We start from the raw sequence: 26,693 nt of genomic DNA, 5'->3' as shown, positions 1-26,693 counted from the left end.
TTAGAGTTAGTAGGATTACATGATCACACTTTTGTTTTTGTTTTTTTTTTAGAGAGAGAGAGAGAATTTTAATATTTATTTTTTAGTTTTCGGCGGACACAACATCTTTGTTTGTACGTGGTGCTGAGGATCGAACCCGGGCCGCATGCATGCCAGGCGAGCACGCTATGGCTTGAGCCATATCCCCAGCCCCGGGAAATCAAACTTTCTAAGAGAAGTTCAGAATTAGAAGCTAAAACTTGAAGGAAACCATCAGATAGATTGTGTGTGTTGTTATTTCAAAAGTTTTACACCTGTTGACTTGAAAATACTAAGTAACAGAAAGGAAACAGTGGCTATGTATAGTATAGTTGAACACCTACCCCTAGCTCATTCCTCCCCTCTTCTACTGTTGCCTAGTACTGACAGTCCTTCCCCAGCACCCTTGTTGTGTCCTATCTGCTTATACCTGAGCCACACTCTTCCACCCTGTTGTCCATTATCAGCCCTCACCTGTTGGGCTATTCCTTGGGTCTCTGGCTTGAGCTCAGATATAGGTTCCATTTCCTCAGACACATCCCAGTCTTGCTGTTGATGTGTTCATTGAGAAGGACAAATGAGGAATTGTGGGCCCTGACATAGGGTTGAGAAGGGTCAGGGCCCCAAACAGCTGGCTTCCCTGGAGAGAAGGAGGACTTCATATAGATAGAAACCACACAAGGCACCTGGGGCTGGGCAGGGGGCAAAGGTGGAGTCTGCAGGGCCCAGCAGAAAGAGCAAAATCTACTAGCCCCTGCTCCTACTGAGTGTATTGTTCCATTCTTATGTCCCCTGATTTCCTTACTGAAAGCACATACCCCTTGCAATATATGTGTTGCTTAGGTTTCCCACAGGAATAGTTGGCAAATAGATGGCTTTTGGGTTTCTAGGCTCCAGAGTAACACTGTGCCTTGTAGAGGATTGTTCTGCTAGTAGTTTTTTACCTGCTGTTGTCACAGCTGTTGAAGATGCATTTTTGAAACTCTGAAGTCCAGACCAGCCTTCAGGACAGTGTCAACACTCATGAGCATGGTTGTCTTCTGAATAATAATAATTAAAGGGAGAAGACATCTGTCTGTGTGGCATGGCAGCATGCCTGAGTTGGGGGACTGGTACCTTCATCCCTGTCATTCTGGTAAGGGCCCCGGGTAGACTGTAATGACCATGCTTATCTCATGGATCTGTTGGGGCCTGAGGAGATTGAAACTAAAATTTAGAAAAATATTTAATGTATGTGTCAACACTGGCAGCTATGTTTGGCATACAGCCCCTTGTTTGTGCAACTGATTGGGAATTGACCCCATAGCAAGAGGGGGCACTTGTGCAGGGCATATGAGCATCCTGCAGCTCTGCATGGACATACCATGCTACTGACTATGGATTTGGGGACTCCATTAGTAGATTAAATAGTGGTCACCAAACACATAATTAAAAGAGGATTCTTATACTCCAAGATCACTGACCTGGGTGCTTGAAACAGTTCACCATTTTGAGTTCCTCATGAATCAAAGGAATTAAACATAAAACATAAAACCAACATAAAAGCAACTCTTAATGGCATTCTGGATTAGGAAGGGCCTTATAAAAACTTCCAGGTGACAATTAGAGAAATTTGTGGACTTAATAGTGGATATTGACTTAGATGTTCATTTTCTTAGGTATGCAATAGTATTGTAGATGTTTGATTTTAGATGTGCACCTATATGCAGGAGCCAGCTGCCAGTATGTCTGTAGAGGTGGGGGGAATAAACAGCAGGATGCTGCTCAGCATTGAAGTTACTCAGGAACTTGCAGTCCTTAGCCTCAGAGTATTTTTTTTTAATTTGCAAATGAAAAGCACTTAAGATTTCTGATAAGAAACTGGCCAGTAAAAAGATTGAAAGTACAAATAAGAACATGGCCAGACCTGCCCTATCCTGCTCTCAGAGTAGCTCTTTTTTCAACTGTTCTTTGGCAGTTGTGCTATGTTGTAAAATAGAGGGATCTGTTTTGTCTGAGAAATTGACCCAAAGAAAAGGATTCAAAGGCATGTGTGAGGCACTGGGTTTCATCCTCAACACCACATAAAAATAAATAAATAAAATAAAAGGTTTAAAAAAAATGAGAATGTATTTAAATCTTTGTCATTAATAATGACAGTCTGCCTGGTCATAATTCAGGAGCCACTTGTCAAAAGAAACTAACTTTATTTTTAGAACTACAAAGGCCAAGCAAAACAGCTCCTCAGGAAAAGAAACCCTCAGAGCCCAACTGCCACCACCGGCTTCCACAAGCCTCTCTCCCACACCAACCTCTCCACCTCCCACAATCCTCCTGCTCTTGAGGCCAATTGGCTGGGTTGCGTGGGCGGAGCCAAAGAAGTCCCCCAATGAGCAGTTCCATAGTCTGAAGGGCAGGGAAACAGCCCAATGAACATCACCACAGAGGAGCCAATCAGCTAGATGTTGCTGGGGCCGCTGTTAGCCAATCATCAGCTGGCAGTCTGAAGGGCAGGGAAACAGCCCAATGAACATCACCGCAGAGGAGCCAATCAGCTGGATGTTGCTGGGGCCACTGTGAGCCAATCATCAGCCAGCAGCTGGAAGTTTGCTGGGGCCCCTTTGGCTGTGGCTCTCAACAATAAAAGGTTTAAAAAAAATGAGAATGTATTTAAATCTTTGTCATTAATAATGAATAGTTCCCTAAGAACATTCTGTGCCTAAGACTCTTAGCTAAGGATAGTAGGAAAGAAAGAAGAAGGAAGATGTTTTAAAATGTTTATTTTTTTTCTATATCTTGTACAAACTTCTTTTTGGTTTTAACATTTATTATTTTTTAGTTGGATGAATTATCTTTATTTCATTCTTATGCGCTGCTGAGGATCGACCCAGGGCCTCACACATCTAGGCGAGCGCTTTACCACTGAGCCCCAGCCCCTGTACAAACTTCTTTGGTGTGTAGGTTTTTTTGGGGTTTTTTTTTGTGGCAGGGAGAGTGATTTTGGTTTGTGGTATTAGGGGTTGAACCCAGAAGCACTCTATCATTGAGCTTCATCCCCAGCCCTTTTTATTTTGAAACAGGGTCTTGCTTAGTTGTTGAACTTGAACTTGCAATTCTCCTGCCTCAACCTCCCAAGTAGCTGGAATTGCAGGTGTGCACCACTGTATCCACCTGTATGTTTATTTTTTTATTATTTTTTTTAATATTTATTTTTTAGTTTTAGGTGGACACAATATCTTTATTTTTACGTGGTGCTGAGAATGGAACTCAGTGCTTACGCATGCTAGGTGAGCGCACTATCACTTGAGCCACATCCCCAGCCTAAACCACTGGTGTGTTTTATAACATGTATTCCATATTGGCACAATGTTATGTGCATATTACACATGTATATATTTATGAAACATCTGTGTTCACACCTGCCCCCCACACACTTTAGGTTTGAAGCTTATTCCTCTTGGACTCCTGAGGGCCTTGGAGAATGCACTACCTTACCATTCCCTAGGAGGGTGGCAGAGCTGCTCTGTAGCATGTCTTCATAAGCTCATGTGCTTGCATAGCACAAGGACCTTGGAAAAGTTCCTAGACCCTATAGGTATGGCAGTGCCAGGTCTTGGAGAATACACTGGAGACTGAGAGCTGCTGCCACCTGCAGACACAGGCCCATCATTTTTATAATGGAAGAGTATGCAGAAAGTATGAAAAAAATGCAGATCTTTGTTTTCTAAAGAGAACCATCTACATATTCCCTCATCATTCACAGGGTTTCCCATCATTATGGTTAACAGTGTCACTTCAGTTTCTGGTTATTGGTTATTCTTGCTTGATTTTTATTTTATTTTATTGTATGTATTTATTTACTTAGATACTGGGGATTGAACACAGGAGTGCTTTACCACTGAGCTATATCCCCAACCCTTTTTATTTTTGAGTCAGGGTCTCACTAAGTTGCATAAGGCCTTGCTAAGCTGATAAAGCTGACTTTGATCTTGTGATCCTCCTGCCTTAGCCTCCTGAGTCACTGGGATTATAGGTATGGCAGTCAAGCTGGCTTGATATTATTTTAAAGCACAGAAGTGGAAATACATTTTATAATGTGCCCACATAATATGGAAGTTGTTCATTTAAGATTTGTTCAGTCTCTCAGGGCCTCACTTTAAGATGACCAAAAAAGGAAGACTTGTGGCAAAAAGGGTCATAGCCACATGCAGCCTATTCATTGCATGAACTGCACCTGGTTCCTGCCTAAAGACAAGGCCATTAAGTAATTCATCATTTAAAACATTGTAGAGGCCACAGCTGTCAGGGATGTTTCCAAAGCAAGTGTTTCCGACACTTACATGCTTCCCAAGCTCTATATGAAACCACAGTACTATGTGAGTTGTGCTATTCATAGCAAGGTGGTCAGGAATTTCTTGTGAAGCCCAGAAGGACCAAACACCCCCACCCCAATTTAGAACTGTTAATGCTACCCCATGACCTCCACCAAAGCCTATTTAAGGAGCTGGGTCCTTTAGGAGTGGAGAAAAGCTGTTTAGGTTTGAACCTTATTCCTCTCAGACTCCTGAGGGCCTGTGGTGAAAAAATAAAATGGGCATTTTAATTTAAAAACAAAAAACATAAGTTTTTGTTCAAACCAGACGTGGTCTTGCACACCTGTAATCCCAGCACACCTGGGCAACTAATGGAGACTCTGGCTCAGTAAAATACAAAAGGCGGCACCCCTGTGTTCAAGCTCCAGTACCACAAAAAAGCAAATAAGTAAATATTCACTCATTCGCTCAGTATCTTTGCCTTCACATCTCCCCCTCCCCCCACCATATGTCTGAGCACACACCCATACTGCTGGAGCTCACTTGTATCACAGGTTGACTGACATCTGGATGTGCATATAACCTAGAAGGAGCCTTGTCTCCCAGACATCTTTTCAGATCTGACTTGTCTGCATCTCTGTCTTGGTGCTGTACCCAGGCAAGAACATGACTATAGTTAGTAGGACCTGTATGGTGAGGTCAGTAGACAGAGCTTTGGTGGGTACTGGCAGCAAATTGGCAATGCCTACCATCCCAGCCTCAGTTGCACAAATCATGTGATTGAGAGCAAGTACCTTTCCTTTGACATTCTGCATTTGGGGTGGGCAGGGGGTACCCACATGATCAGTCCATAGACAGCACCTTTGATTGCAGTCTTTAGCAGCTTCCATGGGCAGAGATGCTATAACTGCGTGATGCTGCCCTTGACATGGAAGTGTCACTGTGTCTTTCATCTACTGGTGGCTTGGTGGGACCTAGGCCCAGAGACTTCCAAGAACCCTTCCAAGTCACCTTTCAGCTTGATTCTGCCCTGAGGAGTTACTTATGACCTTGGTTTGAATGTTGCCATTGTGTGTATCATAGTTGTGTTCAGGAGTACTGGACTGGCACCCAGCCTCAGTTCTAAAGACTTACTTTTTTTTTTTTTTTGGTACTGGGGATTGAACCTGTAGGCACTTAACCTCTGAGTCACATCCTCAGACTTTTTTATTATTTTTTTTTAATTTATTTTGAGACAGGGTCTCCATAAGTTCCTGAGGCTGGCCTTGAACTTGTGAACCTTCTTCCTCAGCCTCCCAAGCTGAAGGATTATAAGTATGTGCCACTAGTCAGAATTGCTTTTTAAGGGTAGGAGGACCCTGTTTATTTTTTAGACTATGGAACAAGAAACCAAATAGTGAAGAAAGCAGTATTTTAAAGGGAAGGACTACCCAGGTAAAAGTATCCCATTGGGAAACAGGGAGCCCAGAGGAAAGGCAAGTGTCAGTGCATAGCATACTGGTGAAGGCTTCTATTCTCAGCAGTGGGGATGATTCCTCCAGGTTGTGTAGGAAAACATCTCCAAGGAACCATTCTAGTCCCTTCTCCTCTTTTGCATCTGTCACACACAGATGAGGCTGGCAGGACTGGAGCCTGGATGTCCCTGAAGTGGGAAGCAACTTTAGTGGGCTGTGCTACCCAGCCAGGAACAAGTCTTGTGGGTCTCAATGCTTCCAGAAAGCCAGTCTCCCTACCCTTGCCAGGGAGCCATGGGTCCATGTACTGCAGCTCAAAGCTGCCTCTAGATACATCAGCTCCTTGCAAAACAAGCACCATGTTTAGTGCAGGGAGGAAACAGTTCAGGAAGGTTTGAGTGGAAATATCTATTCTGTGAAAGGGGTAAACTGCATTGCCATCTTAGTGAACAAGAAATTTGGGTGTTCCATCATGATTCTGCTTTCTGGAAAACGTTGCTTTTGTATTTCCAGTGATCCATGTCAGGCAAAAGGAATCTTGGTAGCCCAGCCCTAGGGTGCTGCACAAGGTAGATAGTGAGAGAGGTTGGAGATTAACAGCCCCTCCCCCAATGTACCTGAATCCCAGCCCTTGGATAGTGAGGATATTGTGGTTTCTGATTGCCTTTTCTCTAGCTTGGAAAGTAGGAGCTGAGTGTATTGCAAGTTCCTTCTGAGCTTGGAGAGGGACCCAAGGGGCCAGTACTTTCCAAGCGTTTACCTCAGCCAGCTGATGGGGAAGGTGTTAATTGCTGGTGGATGTCAGAGCTGACATTTGCCTGAACTGCACATGCCTCATAGGCACAGTACAGATGCTTCTGAAGTGCTCCATTTATTACTGGGTATTTTGTTGTAGGGGGGGAACTTCCACCTACCTGTTTTATTTCCCTACCCGTATTCACATTTATATATTTGTTCATTTTGTCAGTATGAATCCCTGCATTTTGATCCAGTGTGTTAAAATCCATTGTTTCATCATGCATGCTGGTTCTAACACCCTTGAAATATCTCTATCCAGCACCTTCTCTCTGTATAGTACTTATTACTACCAGAGTTTGCTTGTTCTTTTGTTTGTTGAGGCCCTGCCAGGCCCATTGTCTGGAACTGATTTCCAAGAGGCTGGGGAAATCACACATGTACACTTTAGCCACAAGGATGTAGTATTAGCATTTGATGGTCCACAGTTTCTTTGGTTGATGGTCCTATTTGACACCATGGATCCTTTGAGAAAACTGCATGCTCATCTGATGACCTTATGTTGTCATGCCCAGCCTCACCTTTTATCTCCCCACACAGGCTCCTCAGAGGTGTTCCTGCCCCCCGACCCCATTTTCGCCTCAGCCATGTCTGAGAATGACAATGTGTTCTGCGCCCAGCTCCAATGCTTCCACTTCCCCACACTGCGGCACCATGACCTCCACAGCTGGCATGCTGAGAGCTGCTATGAGAAGTCTTCATTTCTGTGTAAAAGAAGTAAGTCCTTTGGAACCTACCTTCTCAGGAAGCCATCAGGGCCCTGGTCAGCTTCAAATGGGCTCTAACCTTGCAGTGCTTGGAGATGGAAGCCACTGAGCTGCCTTTCTGTGGCCTGGGCAGCTGTGGGCATCTCTGAGCTCCGAGTTCTCTAATCTTAGATAGATATCATATTTCCTGCCTTACTCTTTTAGTGTTGCTGAGAGATTAAATCCTTGGGAATGGTGACCCAAGCATTTGCCAATCCCCTGGCACTTCTGCAGCATTCAGTCCCTGTCTCCTCCCCTAGCTCTTTGTGGCTCCTTCTTTTTGCTTCTCTCTTTGCTTATCTGGACAGCCCCTCCTCACCAGTCAGTGGTGTCACAGATCTTTCCCTGGCCCTCTGCCAGCACACTTGCTGAAATTCCACATCAAGGTCCCTTTCACACCTGTGGTCTAGAGCAAGATTCCCTGCTTCCACCCAGTCCTCTGCAATGGGGTTGAGAGGTTGTAATCAGCCTTGGCACAGCCACTGACAGCCACTAACAGTGGAGTCCAGTTCAGCTGATGATCTCATCTCTGCTCATGTGGCCCATCCCTGCCTTTTGTTGATAAATCAAACCAGAGTTTTACTTATGCCTGATCCTGTTTCTGGACTCCATTCTTACCCTTGACTCTTTATCAATCCTTTGTCATGGCCATATTGTCATCCTTACAGTAACTGTGATAAGTCTTGATAGCTGACATTACAACTTCCTTGTTTTTGGTATTATGTTGCCTTTTCTATTCTATATGGATTTTAGAGTGAGGTTTTTGTTGTTTTGTTTTTTTGGGTGGGGAGTACTGGGCATTGAACCCAGGGATGCCCTACCACTGGTCTACATCTCTAGCCCTCTCCTCGTTTTATTTTGATGCAAGGTCTCAAGGTCTCAGTAAGTTGCCCAAATTTGACCTCAAATTTGTGATCCTCCTGCCTAAGCCTCCTAATTTGCTGGGATTATGGGCATGCACCACTATACCTGGTTTATAAAGTCTTCTAGCGGATAGATTATCCTAGATTTTCTCCTTTTTTCTTTTTTCCAGTACTGGGGATTGAACCCAGGGGTGCTTTATCACTGAACTGTATCTTACAACCATAATTTTATTTTGAGTCAGGTTCTGCTAAATTGCCCAGGCTGGCATTGAACTTGTGATCCTCCTGATTCAATCTCCAGAGTGTTTGGGATTAAAAGGCATGTGTCATGGCATTCAGCTTGATTCTTTTATATTAATCATAGTTGTTTTAAATTCCCCATAGATGGTTTATTTATCTGTGTGATAACTTAGTCTAGTTTTGTTGTTTGGTCTTTGAAACGTGGTACTTTTTTTCTAGAAATTGTCATTGAAAGCCAGACATTGTGCAGGAGAGTAGACACTGAGATTAGTAGTTTTGGTGCTAACCTTTCCTTGCACTAGGCCTTTAGTGTGAGGATGTCTTCAGTACAGTGAGAAAGTATTAGAAAGTATTAATCTTGAGGTGGGGGACTGGGCTAGACTCGAGTTTGTTGGACCTGTGTATATCCTCAGTGCACCCCAGCCTTCATATTTGGTAGGGATGCCTCTTGTGTCTGCTTCATCTTCTACTTTAGGTCTTCCCTTTGGGGTGCCCCTCAGAGAAGCTACTTATTGGAGCTCTCCCAGCAGACCATTGAGACTGATTCCAGGCTGCTGCTGCTTTTTTTTTTTTTTTTTTAATCTTGTTCTAATTAGTTATACATAACAGTAGAATGCATTTTGGCACATTGTTCACAAATGGAGCACAACTCCTCCTTCCTCTGGTTGAACATGGTTACACCGGTAGTGTAATCATACATGTATATAGGGTAATAATGTCTCTCATTCCACTGTTCTTCCCAATCCCACACTCCCTCCCCTCCCCTCACTCCCCTCTGCACAAAGTTTCTTCACATACACACACACCATTATGGCCTAGCCTCCACTTTTCAGGGAAAACATTCGGCCATTTGGTTTTGAGTTTGGCTTATTTTACTTAGCATTATATTCTCCAGCTCTATCCATTTACCTACACATGCTGATTCCAGGCTTCTTATGTACCTGGTAGCAGAGATTGGGGGGACAAAGGGGTTGATGTTCTGATTATGTTTCAGCCTTCAGCAGACCCAGTACCCTGGGTCTCCAGGGTATGGCTCTCATCAGTGCTTCTCCTGCTCCTCCAGCTGGAGTTGGATCCAGCACTGGAGCTTTCACCAGTGCTCTAAAGACTCCTTGTGTGCTCTGATTGGAGGTAGACTGACAAGAGGTTGGACAGTTTAGGTGGTTTGTTTGAGGAGCACATTTGACTTTTTCTTCTGGGATATCCTGAGTTGGAAGTACAGAATAGGGAAGTTGTGGTCAACAACCAGATCCTGAGTGCCCCAGGCTAGTTACCTCAAAGATGGTAGGTCAGAATTATTTGGTCATGTATGGCCTGGCCATTGTCAGGTATTTCATTATGAGACTGAAATGTTCAATATCTAACCTTTTGGGGTTGGCTTCCTCACTGCCACTACTACTCATAATTTCTGGGAGAGTTATTCAAATTATTACTTAGTCCATGGTTTGTATTTATTGCTGAGGAGTATTTATTTGCCTGTTGAAGGACATCTGAGCCGATCCCAGTTTTTTGTTTGGGTGTTGTTTTTTTGGTACTAGGGATTGAACCCCAGGGGCATGTAACTACAGAGTCACACTTCCAGGCATTTTGTATTTTATTTGGAGTCAGGGACTCCCTAAGTTGCTGAGGATAGCTTTAAACTCACAATCCTCCTATCTGAGCCTCCCAAACCACTGGGATTACAGGCATGCACCACCATGCCTGGTTGATCCCCAGTTTTTGATTATTGGGACAAAAGTTTCTCTGAACATATGCATATAGGTAATGTCCAGGGATAATTGCCCAGGATGACAGTTGCTGGGTTGAATTCTTAGTTTTTTTTTTGGCACTGGGAATTGAACTTTTGGACACTTAACTACTGAGCCACATCTCCAGTCCTTTTTATTTGAGACGTGGTCAGTTGAGGTTGACCTTGAACTTGTGATCTTCCTTCCTCAGCCTCCTGAGTCACTGGGATTACAGGCACATGCCACCGCACCCAGCTCCTGTTTAGTTTTTTAAGAAACTAGCACTCATGGGGCTGGAGTTGTGGCTCAGCGGCAAAGTGCTTGTCTAGCACACGTGAGGCCCTGGGTTTGATCCTCAGCACCACATAAAAATGAATGAATTAATGAATAAATAAATAAATAAAAGTTATTGTGTACAACTACAAAAAAACAAATATTTTTTAAAAAAAGAAATTCAGTTTAATTAAAAAAGAAACAAGCCCTTTTTCCAAAGTAACTATACCAAAAATGTATATGTATATATATTCCACCAGTTTTTCCACATTCTCACCAGGAATTATTATTTTTGCTATATTTTTTATTTTGCCTATTCTGATAGATATGTTATACTATTTCTTGTGGGTTTAGTTTGCATTTCTTTCCAAAACCTTTTCATGTGCTTACTTGCCATCTACATTTTTTTTCTTAACTGTTGAGGGTTTTTTGGGGGGTGGGGTGGGGTGAGGTAATACTGGGGAGTGAATCCAGGGGCACTTAACCACTGAGCCACATCTCCAGAATATTTTGTGTTTTATTTAGAGACAGGGTCTCACTCAGTTATGAAGAACCTCACTAAATTGCTGAGGCTGGCTTTGAACTTGCAAAGCTGCAGGGATTATAGGCATGCGCTACAACGCCAGGATAAACTGATGAGTTTTGAGAGATTTATTAATTCTAGATACCAGGCTTTTGTCAGAAATGTGGTTTGCAAACATTTTTTGTTTACTGTTTGTCTTTGTCTTCTTCATATAGGCTTTCATGAAACAAGAACCTAGGGTTTAAGTATACTAGGCAAGTGCTGGAATAAAAGTTTTCAATCTTGATAGAATTCACTTTATCAATTTTCCTTTTATGGATTATTTTTTTAGTGTAAAGTCTAATAACTCTCTTCCTAGCCTTATATTCTGAAGAGTTTCTCCTGTTTTTTCTAAAAGAGTTTTTATAGTTTTATGTTTTCCACATATCTCTGATCCATTTTGAGTTCATAAGATTTGGGTCAAGTTTCCTTAACTCAATATAGCTTTGCTCTTAGTATACCACCTTTGTGTGGTTATTGACAAACATCATGCACATATTTCATTTCTGTATATTATAGACTCAATACTACATTATATAGTATTATTTCATATGATTTTTATTTATTTCTGTTTTAAAGCAGTGCTGAGGATTGAACCCCCAAGGCCTTTGCATGTTAGACTAAAGTGTTCTACCACTAAGTTATATCCCCAGCCCCCACAATTACTTTTTAAATTAGTTAAGGGAAAAAGAAACATATACATTTAAAAATAAATTTTTTTTTAGTTGTAGATGGACACAGTACCTTTGTTTATTTTTATGTGGTGCTGAGGATCGAACCCAGTGCCTCACAGATGCGAGGCGCACACACTACCACTGAGCCACAACCCTAGCCCCGAAACATGTACATTTTATACTGTAATTTGTAATTATATAATTACTTCTATTGGTGATCTGTTGTTTTGTAGATTTAGATTACTCTCTGGCAATCACTAGCGCTTTTTTTTTTTTTTTTTTTTTTTTTAAGCTTGAAGAACTTTAGAACTTCTTTGCTGTTTCTTTTTTCTTTTCTTTAAGTGCTAGGGATTGCACTCAGAGCCACTTTACCCCTGAGCTATATCCCCGTTCTTTTTTATTTTATTTTTTGAGATGGTCTCACTAACTTAGGATTCTACTGCCTTAGCATTTCTGTGTACCTGAGATTACAGGCATGTGCCACTGTTACCAGCATCTTTGGGCAGGTCTGGAAGAAATAAACTGTTTTAATCTGGGGAAGTCTTTACTTTGCCTTCACTGTTTGAAAAATAGCCTTGCATCTATGGTTTCTTCACTGATAGGTTTAGTCTTTGAATACTTTGAATATGTTATTCTGCTGCTTCTGACCTCAGTTGTTTCTGCTAAGTCGTTGATTTTGTTTGGGTTCCCTTATAAATAACAAATCATTTTTTATTGGCTTCTTTTAAGATTTTTCACCTTGTCTTAAACTTTGGCATTTTTACTATAATGGGTCCATGTGTGGCTCTGTTGCATTTATCCTACTTAAAGTTTATTGCATTTCCTGGTTGTGTAGGATTTTGTTTTTTCTCTGTTCCTTTTTCTCCTCTTCTTTTGGTATTCCCATTTCACACATATTGGTGTACTTAATGGTATCCCATACTCTTCTAAAAATTGTTCATTTTTCTTCATTCTTTTCTCCGTTTTAGCAGAGATTAACTTATGTGAATTTCTTCCCCTGGGAATTCCTGACTCAATGGCTGACATAGATTTGACCCCAATCTTAACTGAGGCCCATGGTCATGAAATTTCTGAAAAGTTGTTTTCTAGACCTCCCCATTCCATTTGGAGATTGGAACAAACTTCTTTCTCACATCCCTTTGCCTTTCACCAGGTGTGCCCTGTTGAGGACCCAACCTAGTTTATCCCTTATCTCATTCCCAGGTATCTGTTATGTCTGCTTACCAGCTTAAGGATCTGATTGTAACTGTTTCCCTTACTCTAGTCTCAGTTCAGCTCTATGCAGAGTTTACCACATGTGTTTCAGGAGATCATCTTCACAAGCAGAACCAGCAGCTTCTTAGAAACTTATTTGAGACATTCTGGTTTTAAAATGGTTAATGTCCATAGCAGCTATGTCTTAGAATTGAATCTAAACTGTTTGAGTCAACTTAAAAGCAAATGATAGGGCTGGGGATGTGGCTCAACTGGTAGCGCGCTCGCCTGGAGTGCGTGCGGCCCGGGTTCGATCCTCAGCACCACATACCAACAAAGATGTTGTGTCCGCCGAGAACTAAAAAATAAATATTAAAAATAAAATTCTCTTCTCTCTCTCTCTCTCTCTCTCTCTCTCTCTCTAAAAAAAAAAAAAAAAATTGGTGTTCCTTTAAAAAAAAAAAAAAAAAAAGCAAATGATAGCCAGGCATGGCGGCATAGGCCTCTAATCTCTCCCTGTAGTTCTGGAGGCTGAGGCAGGAGGATTGAAAGTTCAAAGCCAGTCTCAACAACTTTGCAAGGCCCTAAGCAACTTAATGAGACCCTGTCTCAAAATTAAAAAATGAAAAAGAACTGGAGATGTGGCTCAGTAGCAAGCACTTCTGGGTTCAATCCCTAGTACAAGAAGGGGGAAAAAAAGCAAATGTTTCTGCAGGGACCTTCACTTTGGAATCTGGCATACTTCTCTCTTCTAGCCCTCTGCACTCTGTGGGCTCAATTTACCCTGGCCAGGTATGCTTTGTTGTAAAAGTGTGTTGTATCATCTGCTGTCAGACAATTGCTCCGAGCACTGTTAAGCAGATCCACAGCATTCCTGCATGGGGAGGACTCGTACACAATCTGGCTAGTGCCTCAATTTGTCCCCCAGGTGGATTGAATCAGCATTTCTTTTGCTGATAATGCATACATCTGTGCACGTATGTGCCCATTGCAGGTCAAACTTGTGTCGACATCAAGGACAACGTGGTTGATGAAGGATTCTACTTCACTCCCAAAGGGGATGACCCATGCTTGAGCTGTACCTGCCATGGAGGGGAGCCTGAGATGTGTGTGGCCGCCCTCTGTGAGCGGCCTCAGGGCTGTCAGCAGTACCGCAAAGACCCCAAGGAATGCTGCAAGTTCATGTGTCTGGACCCAGGTGAGACTCTTGATGGTGGATCCTGAGTCACTTTCCCCCTTCAGGGCCAGAAGCTAGATGTCCTTTTGCTTCCTCAGTGATGGGGACTTGTAAGAGCTCATTACATATAGTGCAGCACTGATGGCACTATTTGGTCATAGCACTCTCACATGCAACCTGTCCCCTATAACTGCTAACCCTTCATGTTGCCTCATTCCCATTCTCAAGTAATAGATATTATTCTCAAATGAACATGAATTTTGGGGTGACTGGTTGTTCACAAATCAACTGAAACTGGCAGCTTCAAACCAATCTTTCTTTCTTTTTAAAACTGAGAGCTAGACTACAGAACTATTTTTATTCAGATTCTTCCTCTTTCTATTATGGCAGGATATGTCTTTGCTTATATTCATCAATTTTTACTGATAGAGTCTTCAAGAAAAAGATGAAATATCACCTTCAGTTTTAAAATAAAACTCCTCACCACTAGGTGGTGCTTCAAGTGAACACTAGACATGAATCTAGTTTCAGTATAACCCAGCTCCTCCTGCTTGCAACAAAAGAACAGCAGGTGGAGTCCTGCTTCTTCCTAGGCTTACTAACACCCATCAGACACTCTGCATGGCATGCTTCACTACCACACACAATGCTTCTGGCAACTCTTCACAAATACAGGTATTAAGTATACAAAGCATGAATTTCTTTTTTTGGGAGTGCCACAATGTGAGAATGAAGTGGCAGAGACTCATGAAAGTTCCTGGACCCATAGATCCTTCAGAATAGCAGCTTGAATAGGTGTGGAGACTGTCTCCATCCCCAGGGAAGAGAGGCTAGAGGCAAAGTGTGAGGCCATTATAGTGAGAGCTGTTCCTAAATGGAGTGTTATCAGTGTTCTTCACACCAGGAGAGTTACCCAGGACAGAGCCATTCTTCAAAGAAGATGTCAGAGGCAGGGCATAGCAGGTACACCCTTGCCTGATACCATCAGACACATGTAGTTGGCTGTACATAGGTGCACAAGCTGTGCTTACACCCAAGCACACTGGGGGACCTGGAGCTTGAGACTAGTGAGTGTGGCACTCAGGCCTCCCCCATCTGTCAGGGTGGTAGACAGTTTTCTTTTTGTGCATGATACATCCCTACAGAGTCATGTGAAGCCCCAAGTTGAGTGCTTATCAAGTTTCCTGTGCCCCTACTCACATTACTCCAAACCATCAACTCAGTTAATTTTTATAGGAATTGAACTCTGATCTTTCACAAACCGTGCCATCTGAGTTCCTGTTTCTGTTTCTCAGGAGTCTCCTAGTGCTGCCCTGCTACTCTGTCTAAGCATTGTAAAAATGACCAGAGTTATAGAGGATGACTCATCTGTGATGTGTAGCCTATTGAACCTGCCCAGGCCTGAGGACATCTCTGCAGAGTAGAACCCTCAGTGCATCTGGGAGAGCCCAGAGATGCTGCAGGCAACTTCTCTGCATGACCAGAGCAGCTCAGCTAAAACCTGTTCTGCCTATTATGTGGCCAGGTTTCAATGGGCTTCTGATTTTCATCCAAAGGCCTTCTCCTGGAAAGAGCTCATATTGTACCAAGAACCAAGACCCTGCTAAACATAAGTGGAGATGCTGGGAATAGGGTCTTAGTCTTCAGTGTCCCCTTCAATAAGATAAAAGTGTCTATTCTCATCACTGTTTAGCATTTACTCAAGGTCAAAGCTAGAAACGAAATGAGAAGGCATTTATGCCAGAGGGAAGAAATGGAACCATTGCTCTTTGCAGATGACATGATTGCATAGAAAATCCCATAGAATCTACAGGAAAGTTACCAGAACTAGTGTGTTTAGCAAGGTCTTCAGATAATAAGGTCAATATACATAAGTGTATCGTGTTTATACGTACTACCTGTAACAATTGGAAATTGAAATTTTAAAGAAAAGTAGCATTTATAATTGCACCAAAACTCATGAAATGCTTAAATATTTTTTAAAATCTTGGCATTATATTTATTTATTTGTTTATTTGTGTGCCAGGGGCACTTAATCACTGAGCCACATCCCCAGCCCTTTTTATTTTTTGAAGATCTTGCTAGTTTGCTTAGGGCCTTGCTAAATTGTTGAGGCTGGCCTTGAACAATCCTACCTCAGCTACCTGAGCTTCTGGGGTTACAGGTGTGCACCCCTGCATCCAGCTGTTTGTGTATTCTTTAGGTTGCAAATATAAAACACTGATAAAGAAAATCAAAGGCATAAATAAAAGGAGCAATATGCCATGTTTATGGGTCATGAAGCTTGATATTATTAATAGTTTAATTATTCCCCAAATTATTTATAAATACAATGCAATACCAACCAAATTACAGCAGACATTTCTGTAGGCATTGACAGGCTAATTGTAAAACTTAACAATGATTAGCAAAGGAGTTAGAATAGCCAAAATAATTTTTATAAAGTTGGAGGATTTACAACTTATATACAAGCCTTAGTAATCAAAATAGTGATACTCATGAAAAGATAAACATGTAGACTGTTGGAACAAAATACCCACACTAAATGGTTAAGTGATATTTGAATGCAAAAGCAATTCATTGAAAAATTGATAGTCTTTCAACAAATGGTGCTGGAACAGTTGGATGTCCACATGCAAAAAATAAATTAACCTTATGCTGTACCTCCTACTATATATAAGATTAACTCAAAATTGTCATAAATCACACTATAAAACCTTAAACTCGCTAGGTGTGGTGTCATAAGCCCGTAATCCCAGGGCTCAGGAAGCTGACAGGAGGATCGAAAGTTCAAAGCCAGTTTCAGCAAAAGCGAGGCACTAAGCAACTTAGTGAGACTCTGTCTCTAAATAAAATACAAAATAGGACTGGGATGTGGCTCAGTGGTTGAGTGTCTCTGAGTTCAGTCCGTGGTACCCTACCCCTTTTCCTCCCCCCCCCCAAAAAAAAACCCTATCAAATTTCTAGAAGAAACTGGAAGAATTTTTGTAATCTTGGGATGGATCAACAAATTTTAAAAACAGCTTCAAAGGGGCTGGGGCTGGGGCTCAAGTGGTAGCATGCTCGCCTGGCATGCCTGCGGCCTGGGTTCGATCCTCAGCACCACATACAAACAAAGATGTTGTGTCCACCGAAAACTAAAAAGTAAATGTTAAAAATTCTCTCTCTCTCTCCCTCTCTCTCTCTCTCTCTCTAAAAAAAAACATTGATAGGGAAATGAAAAGACAAGCCACTTCAACTGAGGAAAAAAATATTTGCAAAACACAAATCAGACAAAGTTCTTGTGTTTAAAATATATAAGAACTCCAAATATATAGAATATATAAGAACTCTCATGAGGGGGGAGGAAGGAAATCCACTGGTCTGAGAAAAGGAGCTTGCAGGACTGGGGGTATAGCATGAGGTCAGTCCATGAGAAAACAGAATAACCATTTTGAAAAATGGTTGTGAAAAATATTTAAATTGGTATGAAATATGATATGTCAAGAGCTTTGTAATGATTTGAACAACCAATTTTTTAAAAAAAGAAATGCAAAAAAAAAAATTTAAATTGTACTTCAGCAGAGAAGATAGATAATGACAGGGAAACACCTGAGAAGATGCTCATTGTTGGTTATTAGTGAAACAGATCTACATGAAGTACCATACCCAATAGAAATTCTAAAATGATAAAATTGACAGCACCAAGTGTTGGCTCAGGCATACAGCAACTGGAATTCTCATACCTGCCCCTTCCGGCACTGATGCTTAAATGCAGCCCTTATATCTCAAGGCCCCAAGAGCTAAGCTACAGTGAGATGCCCAGTGGTGCAGTTTGTGGTGTAGTGGAGCCCACATTGGAGTCTAAGCCCTCTGATTCTTTCTGACTTTCTCTATATACCATCTTTTCAATCTTTTACCATGTAACCAAGTTCAGTGAAACTGGGTGCTCATCAGTGGAGCCCTTCTCATCCTGACTGGGGGTCACCTGGGGACTTAAGAGTTGTTCAGACATCAGATTAAGGACTGGGCTGGATGGACTGAAGGTGCCCTGAATAGCATCTCCCCAAGAAGATATGTCCTTTGGGAGCCTAGGGGTAGCTGGGAGACAGAAGACAGTCCTGTCTGCACTGTCTAGGACTCCATAAAGTAAATAACCATGTCATGGGTTTCCTAGGACTTCTACTCTGGCCTCTGGCTTTTGGGACAGGCTTTGTATGTGACTGTAAATGGTTTGGTTTTTTAGAAAATGCTTCTTCCTCGTCTCATTGTGGAGGGGTGGTTGGAAACCTTGACCATGTTCTTGGGTATATTTTAGAACTGATAAGGAACTAGTAGTTTTGCAGAGGGACTGCTTCCTTAGACAATCCCTTGGGAACCTGAGCTGGCTGCTAATTAACAAGCATGTCAACCAGCTCCTTGAGCTGATGGGGTTCCTGCTACAGACAGGAATGAAATGTTCCTTGGAGGAGAGTCGGCAGCATCCAGAAAAGCAGCTAATTGGTAAAAGGATGTATTTTTCACATGTCCACTTCACAAATGTTGTCAGCAACAAATGCAGGTTTTGGAGATGCTTTCTGACTCCACAGGAAGAGGATAGGAGCAAGCTTTGGCCATCTGTGTTGGTTTGGAACAAGCTAGCTATGGAATACCATCTCTTTGCATTGTGTACACATTCATTGAAGTTCAACACTGGGGTTTCAATTGCTCATTTGCATGGGTGTGCCCAGAGCTGGTATGCCATGGATTGTGTCAAATCACAGCTGCAGTAGAGGCCCCTTTGTGAATAATACCCAAGTTGACTGTGCTTTTTAAGTCTTATCCCTAACAGTTGTTGGAAACCCCTGTGTGGCAGCAGCAGGTGCTCCCTGCCTACCTCCCCAGTCCATCAGTGAATCATAGTAAATCTCAATTGTTGTCATTTCTTTCTATCTATCACCACCCCCTATCTGAGCTTTAGTCATTTTCTCTGGGTGGGTGGTGTAGGCAGCTCCTCACTGGATTCCCCAACCTTCATGCTCCTCTGTACAACCTTTCCTTCCTATGGCAGCTTCCCTGGTCCAAGCTCTATAGAGCTAAGACTTCTCCAAACCTCCCAATGGCTCCATTGAGGGAGACCCTACTCATTTGGGATAGGACATTTGCCTGCCCTTACCCTGGCTTTTTCTCACTGGGTAACAGAGCTGCAGGCCTTGGATGGAAAGCAGCCTGGTAAGGCCTTCCCTTACCCTGGCCCCACTATCTTATGGATCATTTTCTGCCTTTCACCTTTGTCGCTTGACCCTGCTTCATTGTTTTGGGGGCATTGGACGTAATTGAAAATGGTTCTGCAGGTCATGTTTGTCTCACCTGGGTGAGCTCAGGGAAGCAGAGATTGCAATATCATGTCTTATTGACCGAGGAGGGCTCAGGCCTCGTGCATCTGTGCACCTGGGAAATGGCATGTGGCCTCTGCAGAAATATTGTGCCTCAGTTGTATTTGTGCACAGTGCAGCTTGTGTTCTCTCTCCTAGAAAAGACTGTCCTGAGACAGAACTCTTTACCTTTGCTCAGTAACAGAGGGAAATTTGTACACATAGCCACCAGAGTCTGGCAGCTCTTGGAAGTACTCAGTTACCCAGGGAGAATGAGCCAGAGTTGAGGCTATACAGCAACTCTGTCATAGAGCAGGGTGAGGATACCTCAAGAAGGGCTCCATGTGGAAACATTCCTCCTGAGCCACTTTACCCTTTCTGCTTTTGGTATTGTCACAGTGTTCTCCATTTTAAGCAGTTTCATTTTACCTTCTATCCTAATTCTCAAGTGCACTGGCATCCTCCAGTGCAAGTGCCTCTTTTCTTTCTTTCTTTTTTTTTTTTTATGTGTGTTAGGACTGACCTCATGCTATACCCCCAATCCTGCAAGCTCCTTTTCTCAGACCAGTGGATTTCCTTCCTCCCCCCTCACAGACGGCAACAGCTTGTTTGACTCTATGGCCAGTGGAATGCGCCTAGTCGTCAGCTGCATCTCCTCCTTCCTCATCCTCTCATTGCTGCTTTTCATGGTCCACCGGCTACGCCAGAGGCGCCGGGAGCGCATTGAGTCACTGATTGGAGCAAACTGTGAGTGCCCTCCAAGGGCCACAGTGGTGGCACCTGAGCCCTCATCTCCAGGTCTTCCCTTTCCTGTGTTCCCACCAAGGTAGAGTCAGAGGTAAGGTGAGGTGCCAGCAGTTTCCTTGGTGAGAGAATTAGGGAGGAAGGCCCTCTTGCCACAGAAGATAATGCAAAGGTAATCCCCTCTTCAGCTGTGCACCTGCTCCTAGGCCAAATACACCCCTGGGGAGGCAGTGACACTGGTGGGCACTTGAGCAGTTCACAGGCTGAAATTTAACAGAGCTTCTGCTCTCCTATCCTCATAGCAGGAAGGGGCATTACTGTTTATTCAGGCAGTGATGTTTCCATCGCAGTGACCAGAAGAGGTGCCTCAGACACCATTTTGGTGTGTTTTGCCCTCATTAGCCAGAGTTCCTCAGCAGTGTACCAAGCCAAACTGGAAAGCCCCTCTTGCAGTATGGAGAGGGATGGGGCAGGTGGCAACTAGTAAGAGGTACCTTGCCTGCTGTGTGAAGGACCCCTGGTGCCTCCTAGGGCACCCAGGTCAAGCTTGAAGGATTCATATTGCTAAGGCCTTGGTTTCTCATCTATGGGCAACCCTTTTTCCTCCCAGCCTTCCTTAATCCTCACTAAGCTCCAGGTTCTGAAGTCAAAGACCTTCATGAGTTAGACATCCAGAAGCACATTAGATCTGGAGGGTGTGGTAGTAAAAGTAATAAGACAAAATGGCAGGTTTTGTGGGGGCAAGGGTTGATGGCACATTGGCAGAGGGAATGGGAAGCAAGAGATTCAGATCAAGTCACAGTTCTCTTATGACATGCAGAATGTGGGCAGCTCGATATAGAATGTGACACTTGGGGATGGCAGGCCCAATCTTGGGAGGGGGGCTCAGGAACCAGGCAGCTCTTCTCCAAGTGACACAACTCTGCTCCTGTTTCTCACTTTCGACGGCCCAGTGCACCACTTCAACCTTGGCCGGAGGATCCCTGGCTTTGACTATGGCCCAGACGGATTTGGCACAGGTCTCACCCCACTGCATCTTTCTGACGATGGGGAAGGCGGGACTTTCCACTTCCACGACCCTCCGCCTCCCTATACAGCTTATAAGTACCCAGACATCGACCAGCCTGATGATCCACCACCGCCCTATGAGGCCTCCATCAACCCCGACAGTGTATTCTACGACCCCGCAGGTGCCTACCTACTCCAGGAAGAGGGAATGTGGAATTGTCAAACAATTGGGCACCAAAGGCCAAGACCACAGATATTTCTCAGCTCTAGAGTACTGGGGTCCCCCACTTCACTGTGGCCTTCTTTGGTCTTCTCTTTGGTTTTCCCTTTAGGGCTTTAATCCTAGAGTTGGTTTTGCAGAAGAGGCCTGGTTACTCTGTCCTGGCCTTCTTCCACATATCTATGTAAAAAGCTCTGGGGAAGCCTGGGACAGGAACTTCTCTTTTTTCCCTCCCATGAGTACCCATTAGCTGAGTAGCCCTTGGGGTCCTTTCAGCTCAGCTCTTTGGAAAGATAGGGTACCCTGCAACATTGATGATGAAGATGGGACTGACCCAGGAGTGAGCCACCTGGCTATAAAGATACATGTGCACATGTGGTGAGCTGAAGGGACATTGTCATGTCAGTTCTTTATGTCATGCTGGGATGCACCTCTGGGAGAGGGGCCAATTGCTTCAGTCTATTGCCCATCTGATCCTAAAAGTCATCCTTCCCATGACTCTAGCTAAGAAGAAAGGTCAAGTGCCCCACCTCCACCAGTTGTCTGGCCCATTGCTGTCCTTAGAGTGCAGTATGGTGCTACCTACCACTTTTCCTTTTGTGTTATACCCTCTAAAACTCCATTCCACAGTAGTATTGCAGGCAGTACCCCACCCCAAGGCAGCTGGCTCCTTGTATGTGTACATACCTTAGCAGAATGTCCTGAGACTAGCACTGCTGATGATTTCAAGGTACTGGAAAGTCTTGGATTTTACCCTGCCCTTGGATCAGAGATTGTTATAGAGTTTAGGGATTGGGAATATAACTAAGTGGTAGAGCATTTGCCTAGCATGTGCAAGGCTCTGAGTTGATCCGCAACACCACAAAAAAAGGGATGAGGCCAAGGTTGGATGCTTCAAGAGCTGCTGCTGGTGGTCTCGGACTGCAGGGCAGTGTAGAGGGGGTGACAAGGAAAGTTGGCCCGGGGAGGGGTATATCATTGGGATCTCCTACCACCAGCTCTCAAAAGGAGTCCATAAAATTAGGTAGGTAAAATGAAGGGAACAGACTGCCTCCCCCAAAGCTTCTCTTGAACCAAAGCTTTCTGCAGACACCATATGGTTTTCAAGGCTGCCCAACCAGTCTTTCATATTCTGGGTGTCATTGCAGCTGCAACCCAGAATGTTCTGATAACTCCATAGCATCCTGTGCTGAAACCTTCCCATTGAGCCTGTTTCCAGCTCTACTGAGTCTGAGGTAGTTTTCCTCTGATCTCCCTTTGTTTGGGTGACATTTTGTTGCTGCATCTCATCCACAAACTGAAGGACAGGACCAACCCATGTTTGTTTTGTCAGGCTTGACCTCAATCTTGCACATAACAGATGCCAGCCACAGAGGCAGCTGGCCACAAAGTATGTTATAAGGCCAACGCGGGGAGGATTCTTCTCCAGAAACTGAGGTCCAGTGGGGCCACCAAGGCCTGCTCACCATCCAGTAATGGTGGGAATGTTCAGGTGGGAATGTTCAGGCAGGATTGTCTCTGGTCTGCTCAGCCTTGTTCTGTCCCCCTTACCAGGCTCTCATTTTCCTCTCTTTCCTACAGACGATGATGCCTTTGAGCCCGTGGAGGCTGGCCCACTGAACCCAGGGGATGGAGACACTGAAGGTGCATTGCCTCGGCACTTGGAGCAGCCTCTGCCCCCTGCGGGGGCCTCCCTAGCAGACCTGGAAGACTCTGCTGACAGCAGCAGCACCCTTCTTGTGCCCCCAGAACCTCCCCAGAGTGGGAACACCCCAACTGCAGAGGTGCCACCAGTGGGTGGCTGCCATAATCGTGGCTCCCTCAATACCATGGTGTAGATGGCTTAGCTTACAGTTCCAATGGGCTAGAGCACCTGTTGGCTGTCAAGAAGACATTGGTTCCTGTGGGAGACTTGCAGGGGCCCTGCCACAGCCTGGACCCTGTTCCACTGCTGCATACCCACTGGCAAGCGTGTGTGTACATAGAATGCGGCCAGCCTCCCTCCAAGAGGAGCACGCATCTGTGCTGTTTCCTTGAGGGCTTCACAAACATGGCATAGCTTTTGGTCACTATCCCTTTTTAAATGGGAGAAGGACAAAATGTTCAAACCATGCGTTTCGGAGGTAGGAAACAAAAGGTACTGAGCTATGCTCAAACGAAACACATCTTGGGCTTGCTCACTATAATGTGCCACCCAGTGGATTCTGCTGGCCAGTCACCAACCAATCGCTGAGTCCCAGGGCAGGTGGAGTATGGGGCTGCCATTTATGCCCAGGAGGCGGAAGGGGGTTTTTGTGGACACTCATTGTTAAAGCAGGGGTTTTCCAAGGAGACAGCCTTTGGGTCTGCTATCCTGGCTGCTCTGGGGATAACCCTTCCCAGTATAGTTGTGAATGTCAAGATACCTGAAGCCCCACGAAGGGGGCCTAGAAGGAAATTGAACTTACTGCCCATTTTCCGCTTGGGTTCTGTGAAACCCAACTCTGTGCCAGGAGGCCCAAGTTCACCCCTCCCATCTCCAGTGCATTGCTGTGCATGGCTCCCCCAGGTGGAGGCGCTGGGTCTACACTGAGGGTTAGGCGCTAAGCGGGCTTCTATCTGCTCTGGGCCCTACCTTTTGTTGAATGGCCTCTGGGCCTGGTATGCTTCCACCTCACCTTGTTTGTGCCATAAAGGATTGTTTCTTTAGGGCAAGGGGTGGCTAAAGGAACATCCTGGGCTGTGTCCATCTTCTGCAAGTCCACTTCTTGCACCATTGCCACCAGTGGAGTTCAGTGCGTGGTGGCTGCATGCACACCTTCCCACCCCTCAGCAGTACTGGGTGCTGGGGGTCTTTTGTCCATGGGACCCTGTTGCCTGTTCAGGGCAGTTTTCTTGTCTCATGACACAGGCCTTTAGCATTTCTGAGTTTGGAGATTAAGCGGGTTCTGTGCGATTTTTTAGCACATTCATATCTTTTCTATGTTGAATGTCTGGATCTTTTCTTTTGTGTGTGTGTCCTTGTGTGTCTGTATGTGGCCAGATGTTTGCAAGTGATGGTTCACAGGAACTTGGGGTCAGTTGGGGTTCTACTCTCCCAAGTTGGCCATTTCATCTTAGGTTTCCAGACAGAGCCATGTCTAAGCCTTTGCCCTTGCCCATGGATCATGGATCTGGGCACCTTGTGCCACTGAGGAAAATCAATGGGAAGAAGTGACTAAGGCATATGGTTCAGTGGTACTTTGTGGTGACTGGCCTTTGTGCATAGTTCAGTTTTAGACACATTCTCTTACTGATTGGAAACTTGTTTTCTTTCTGTGCAGAAGAATTACAAGTTGCCTAGACCTGACCAGAGCTGACTGGAGGTATAAATTTTGTCATTAAACAAGCTGTTCCTGGGCTTGGCCCACAGAGGCCAGATCTAGAGGCTGTGCTTCTCTTATCAGAGGGCTTCCTTGGAATCATAGCCACAAGGACCCCACACCCACTGTTGAGAACAAAGCAGGACACATGTTGTATCTCCAATATGTTCATTGAGCTGGGCAGTCAGACTCTAAAGCAGCCATCAAGAGTCTTGTTGCCCGGAGACCCAAAAGGATCCTGAGGAACACCCCAGCAGAGCTCACACATAGGGATGGCACCAGCAGTTCAGCGAGACTTCAGAACCATGTGTACAGGGCAGCTGGCATGAGGTGTGTGGACCTGGGAAGCTTCCTCTGGGGACCAAAGGACTATTGGGGCCAGTCAGGCACCTAGAGGAGGCATTGAGGAAGAGGATGGGTTGCTTTGGATCTAGCCAGGGGTCTGTTATGGGTGCTCTTCCAGTATTGCTCAGTGGCTCCTTTCCCCTGGGAAGCATCAGGCTGGCCCTTGGGGTACAGAGCCCACTGATGTCCTGAGGCTGGTCAGAAGGCCTGTTTTGCAGGACTGCTGAGACACTATTGCAGCTCCAGGTGTTGTGCTGGGGACAGTTGTGAATGGAGCAAGGAGAGCTGGGATCTGCCCTTATGTTCCCACCTGCCATCTGTCATCCTGTGTGCCATCCTTTGCAAGATCTGGTTGTACTCCATAGGCTGATAAAGAATCCTAAGGCCAGCCTTGCTGAGACTTGTGTTCTTGTGTGAGATGCTCCCCACCCACTCCATAATAGGGCCCTGGAGGGACCGACCAAGCTCCTGGGAGGGGCCCTCTCCCCCAGGACTGCCTTGCCACTGTTTCTGATTGGGGCCCCCTGACCTGCCTTGTAGAGGTGGAATTTGATACTGTACATTGTCTCAATGCTTGTTTTTACATTTTCCTTTCACTAAGGGTTTTAGTTCAGGTGTATTTTTGGTCCAGTTGACACTAATCCTTTTCTTAAAATGCTGTGAGAACCATTTCATCCAAATGCCAAATAAACTTGTGTTCTGGAAGAGGTGTGGTTCGTTTATAGTGTGATAAAACTCCCAGAGCTGCCACAGGCCGAGGTGAGAGTGACTAGGGCACCTGCTATTCAGCAGACTCCCTGACACCTCTTGGCTGAGGACCAGATGGATCTGAATTTGGAGCCTCCAGGCAGAGTGTGCAACAAGAGGGGCCAGCCCTGTGCTTGGCTCCCTCCCTCTGACACCCAAACCCTGCTGTCCTGGGCTTTGCTAGGGGAATGACAAGGCTGCTTTGCATCCTACTTGACCAGGCAGGCTATCCTGACTATTGGGAAACAGTATCAGATGGGACAGCTTGAAACTTGATCCCCTACCCCAACTCTAAGCTCTATTAGCCATTCAGGTGCCTATATGCAGTTTCTCCCTGCAGCCCAAACCATCTAACTTTCTGAAGCACCCCTGGCCTCTGATGCTTCTTCAGACCTGTTTTGAAGCCCCAGCTAGTACATGTCTAGGTTTCAGGGTAGCGATCTGACTACTCGACATCTCCAGAGAGGAACTTACCCCTAACTCTTAAGTGCATGTGGGAGGGGGGAAGGGGCTGGGGCCCTCTGGAACTCTTCTGGAGTAAAATGGGTTAGACAAACTGCTTGCTTTTCCAGTGAGTACTGGAGGTCTGCTTCTAGGAACTGGGGCAGGGACCTTTGAGACTTGGACTAGGTGCCCTGCTGGGGCTCACTCAGCTGGCAAGAAGATGACTCAGAAGAGCTGGGGGGGGGGCAGCGGGGAGATGTGGAGCTTAGCAGAGTTGGGGCTTTGGAACACTTGCAGAAAAGTTTGGGAGAGCTGTTATTTGTGAGAACCAGGGGCAGGGTCTGGTACTAAGAACTTACTCTAACTTATGTTCTCCAAGTATCCTTTGAAAACAAGACTCAGGGTGAGAACCCTGGGTTCATCCAAGCTCACCCTTATAATCTAGACTCCTTCTGGCCCAGGAGGTGTCAGCAGGTGCCCCCCGATGGGGGCACTG

At 44.7% G+C, this 26,693-nt stretch overlaps 1 protein-coding gene and 1 pseudogene across 2 annotated transcripts in view; both read left to right on the top strand.

Moving 5' to 3' along the window:
- Dgcr2 (DiGeorge syndrome critical region gene 2) overlaps positions 1-25,705 on the top strand; it is an 81,058-nt gene extending 55,353 nt beyond the window's left edge. For both annotated transcript variants that reach the window (XM_077796169.1, XM_026401667.2), the window contains 5 exons: positions 7,100-7,276; positions 13,833-14,036; positions 19,943-20,095; positions 21,046-21,282; positions 22,902-25,705. In XM_077796169.1, coding sequence (XP_077652295.1) covers positions 7,100-7,276; positions 13,833-14,036; positions 19,943-20,095; positions 21,046-21,282; positions 22,902-23,158 — 1,028 coding nt within the window. In that variant the 3' untranslated portion in view covers positions 23,159-25,705. The remainder of the gene's footprint in view (positions 1-7,099; positions 7,277-13,832; positions 14,037-19,942; positions 20,096-21,045; positions 21,283-22,901) is intronic.
- Positions 1,111-4,497, top strand: LOC113191807 (small ribosomal subunit protein eS26 pseudogene; annotated as a pseudogene).
- Positions 25,706-26,693: the final 988 nt, after the last annotated feature.

The sequence above is a fragment of the Urocitellus parryii genome, chromosome 3 (assembly GCF_045843805.1).
Source record: "Urocitellus parryii isolate mUroPar1 chromosome 3, mUroPar1.hap1, whole genome shotgun sequence".
In the NCBI taxonomy this organism is placed as follows: domain Eukaryota; kingdom Metazoa; phylum Chordata; class Mammalia; order Rodentia; family Sciuridae; genus Urocitellus; species Urocitellus parryii.
The sequence above is the reverse complement of the archived record's forward strand: the minus strand, read 5'-3'. Positions and strand labels throughout refer to the sequence as shown.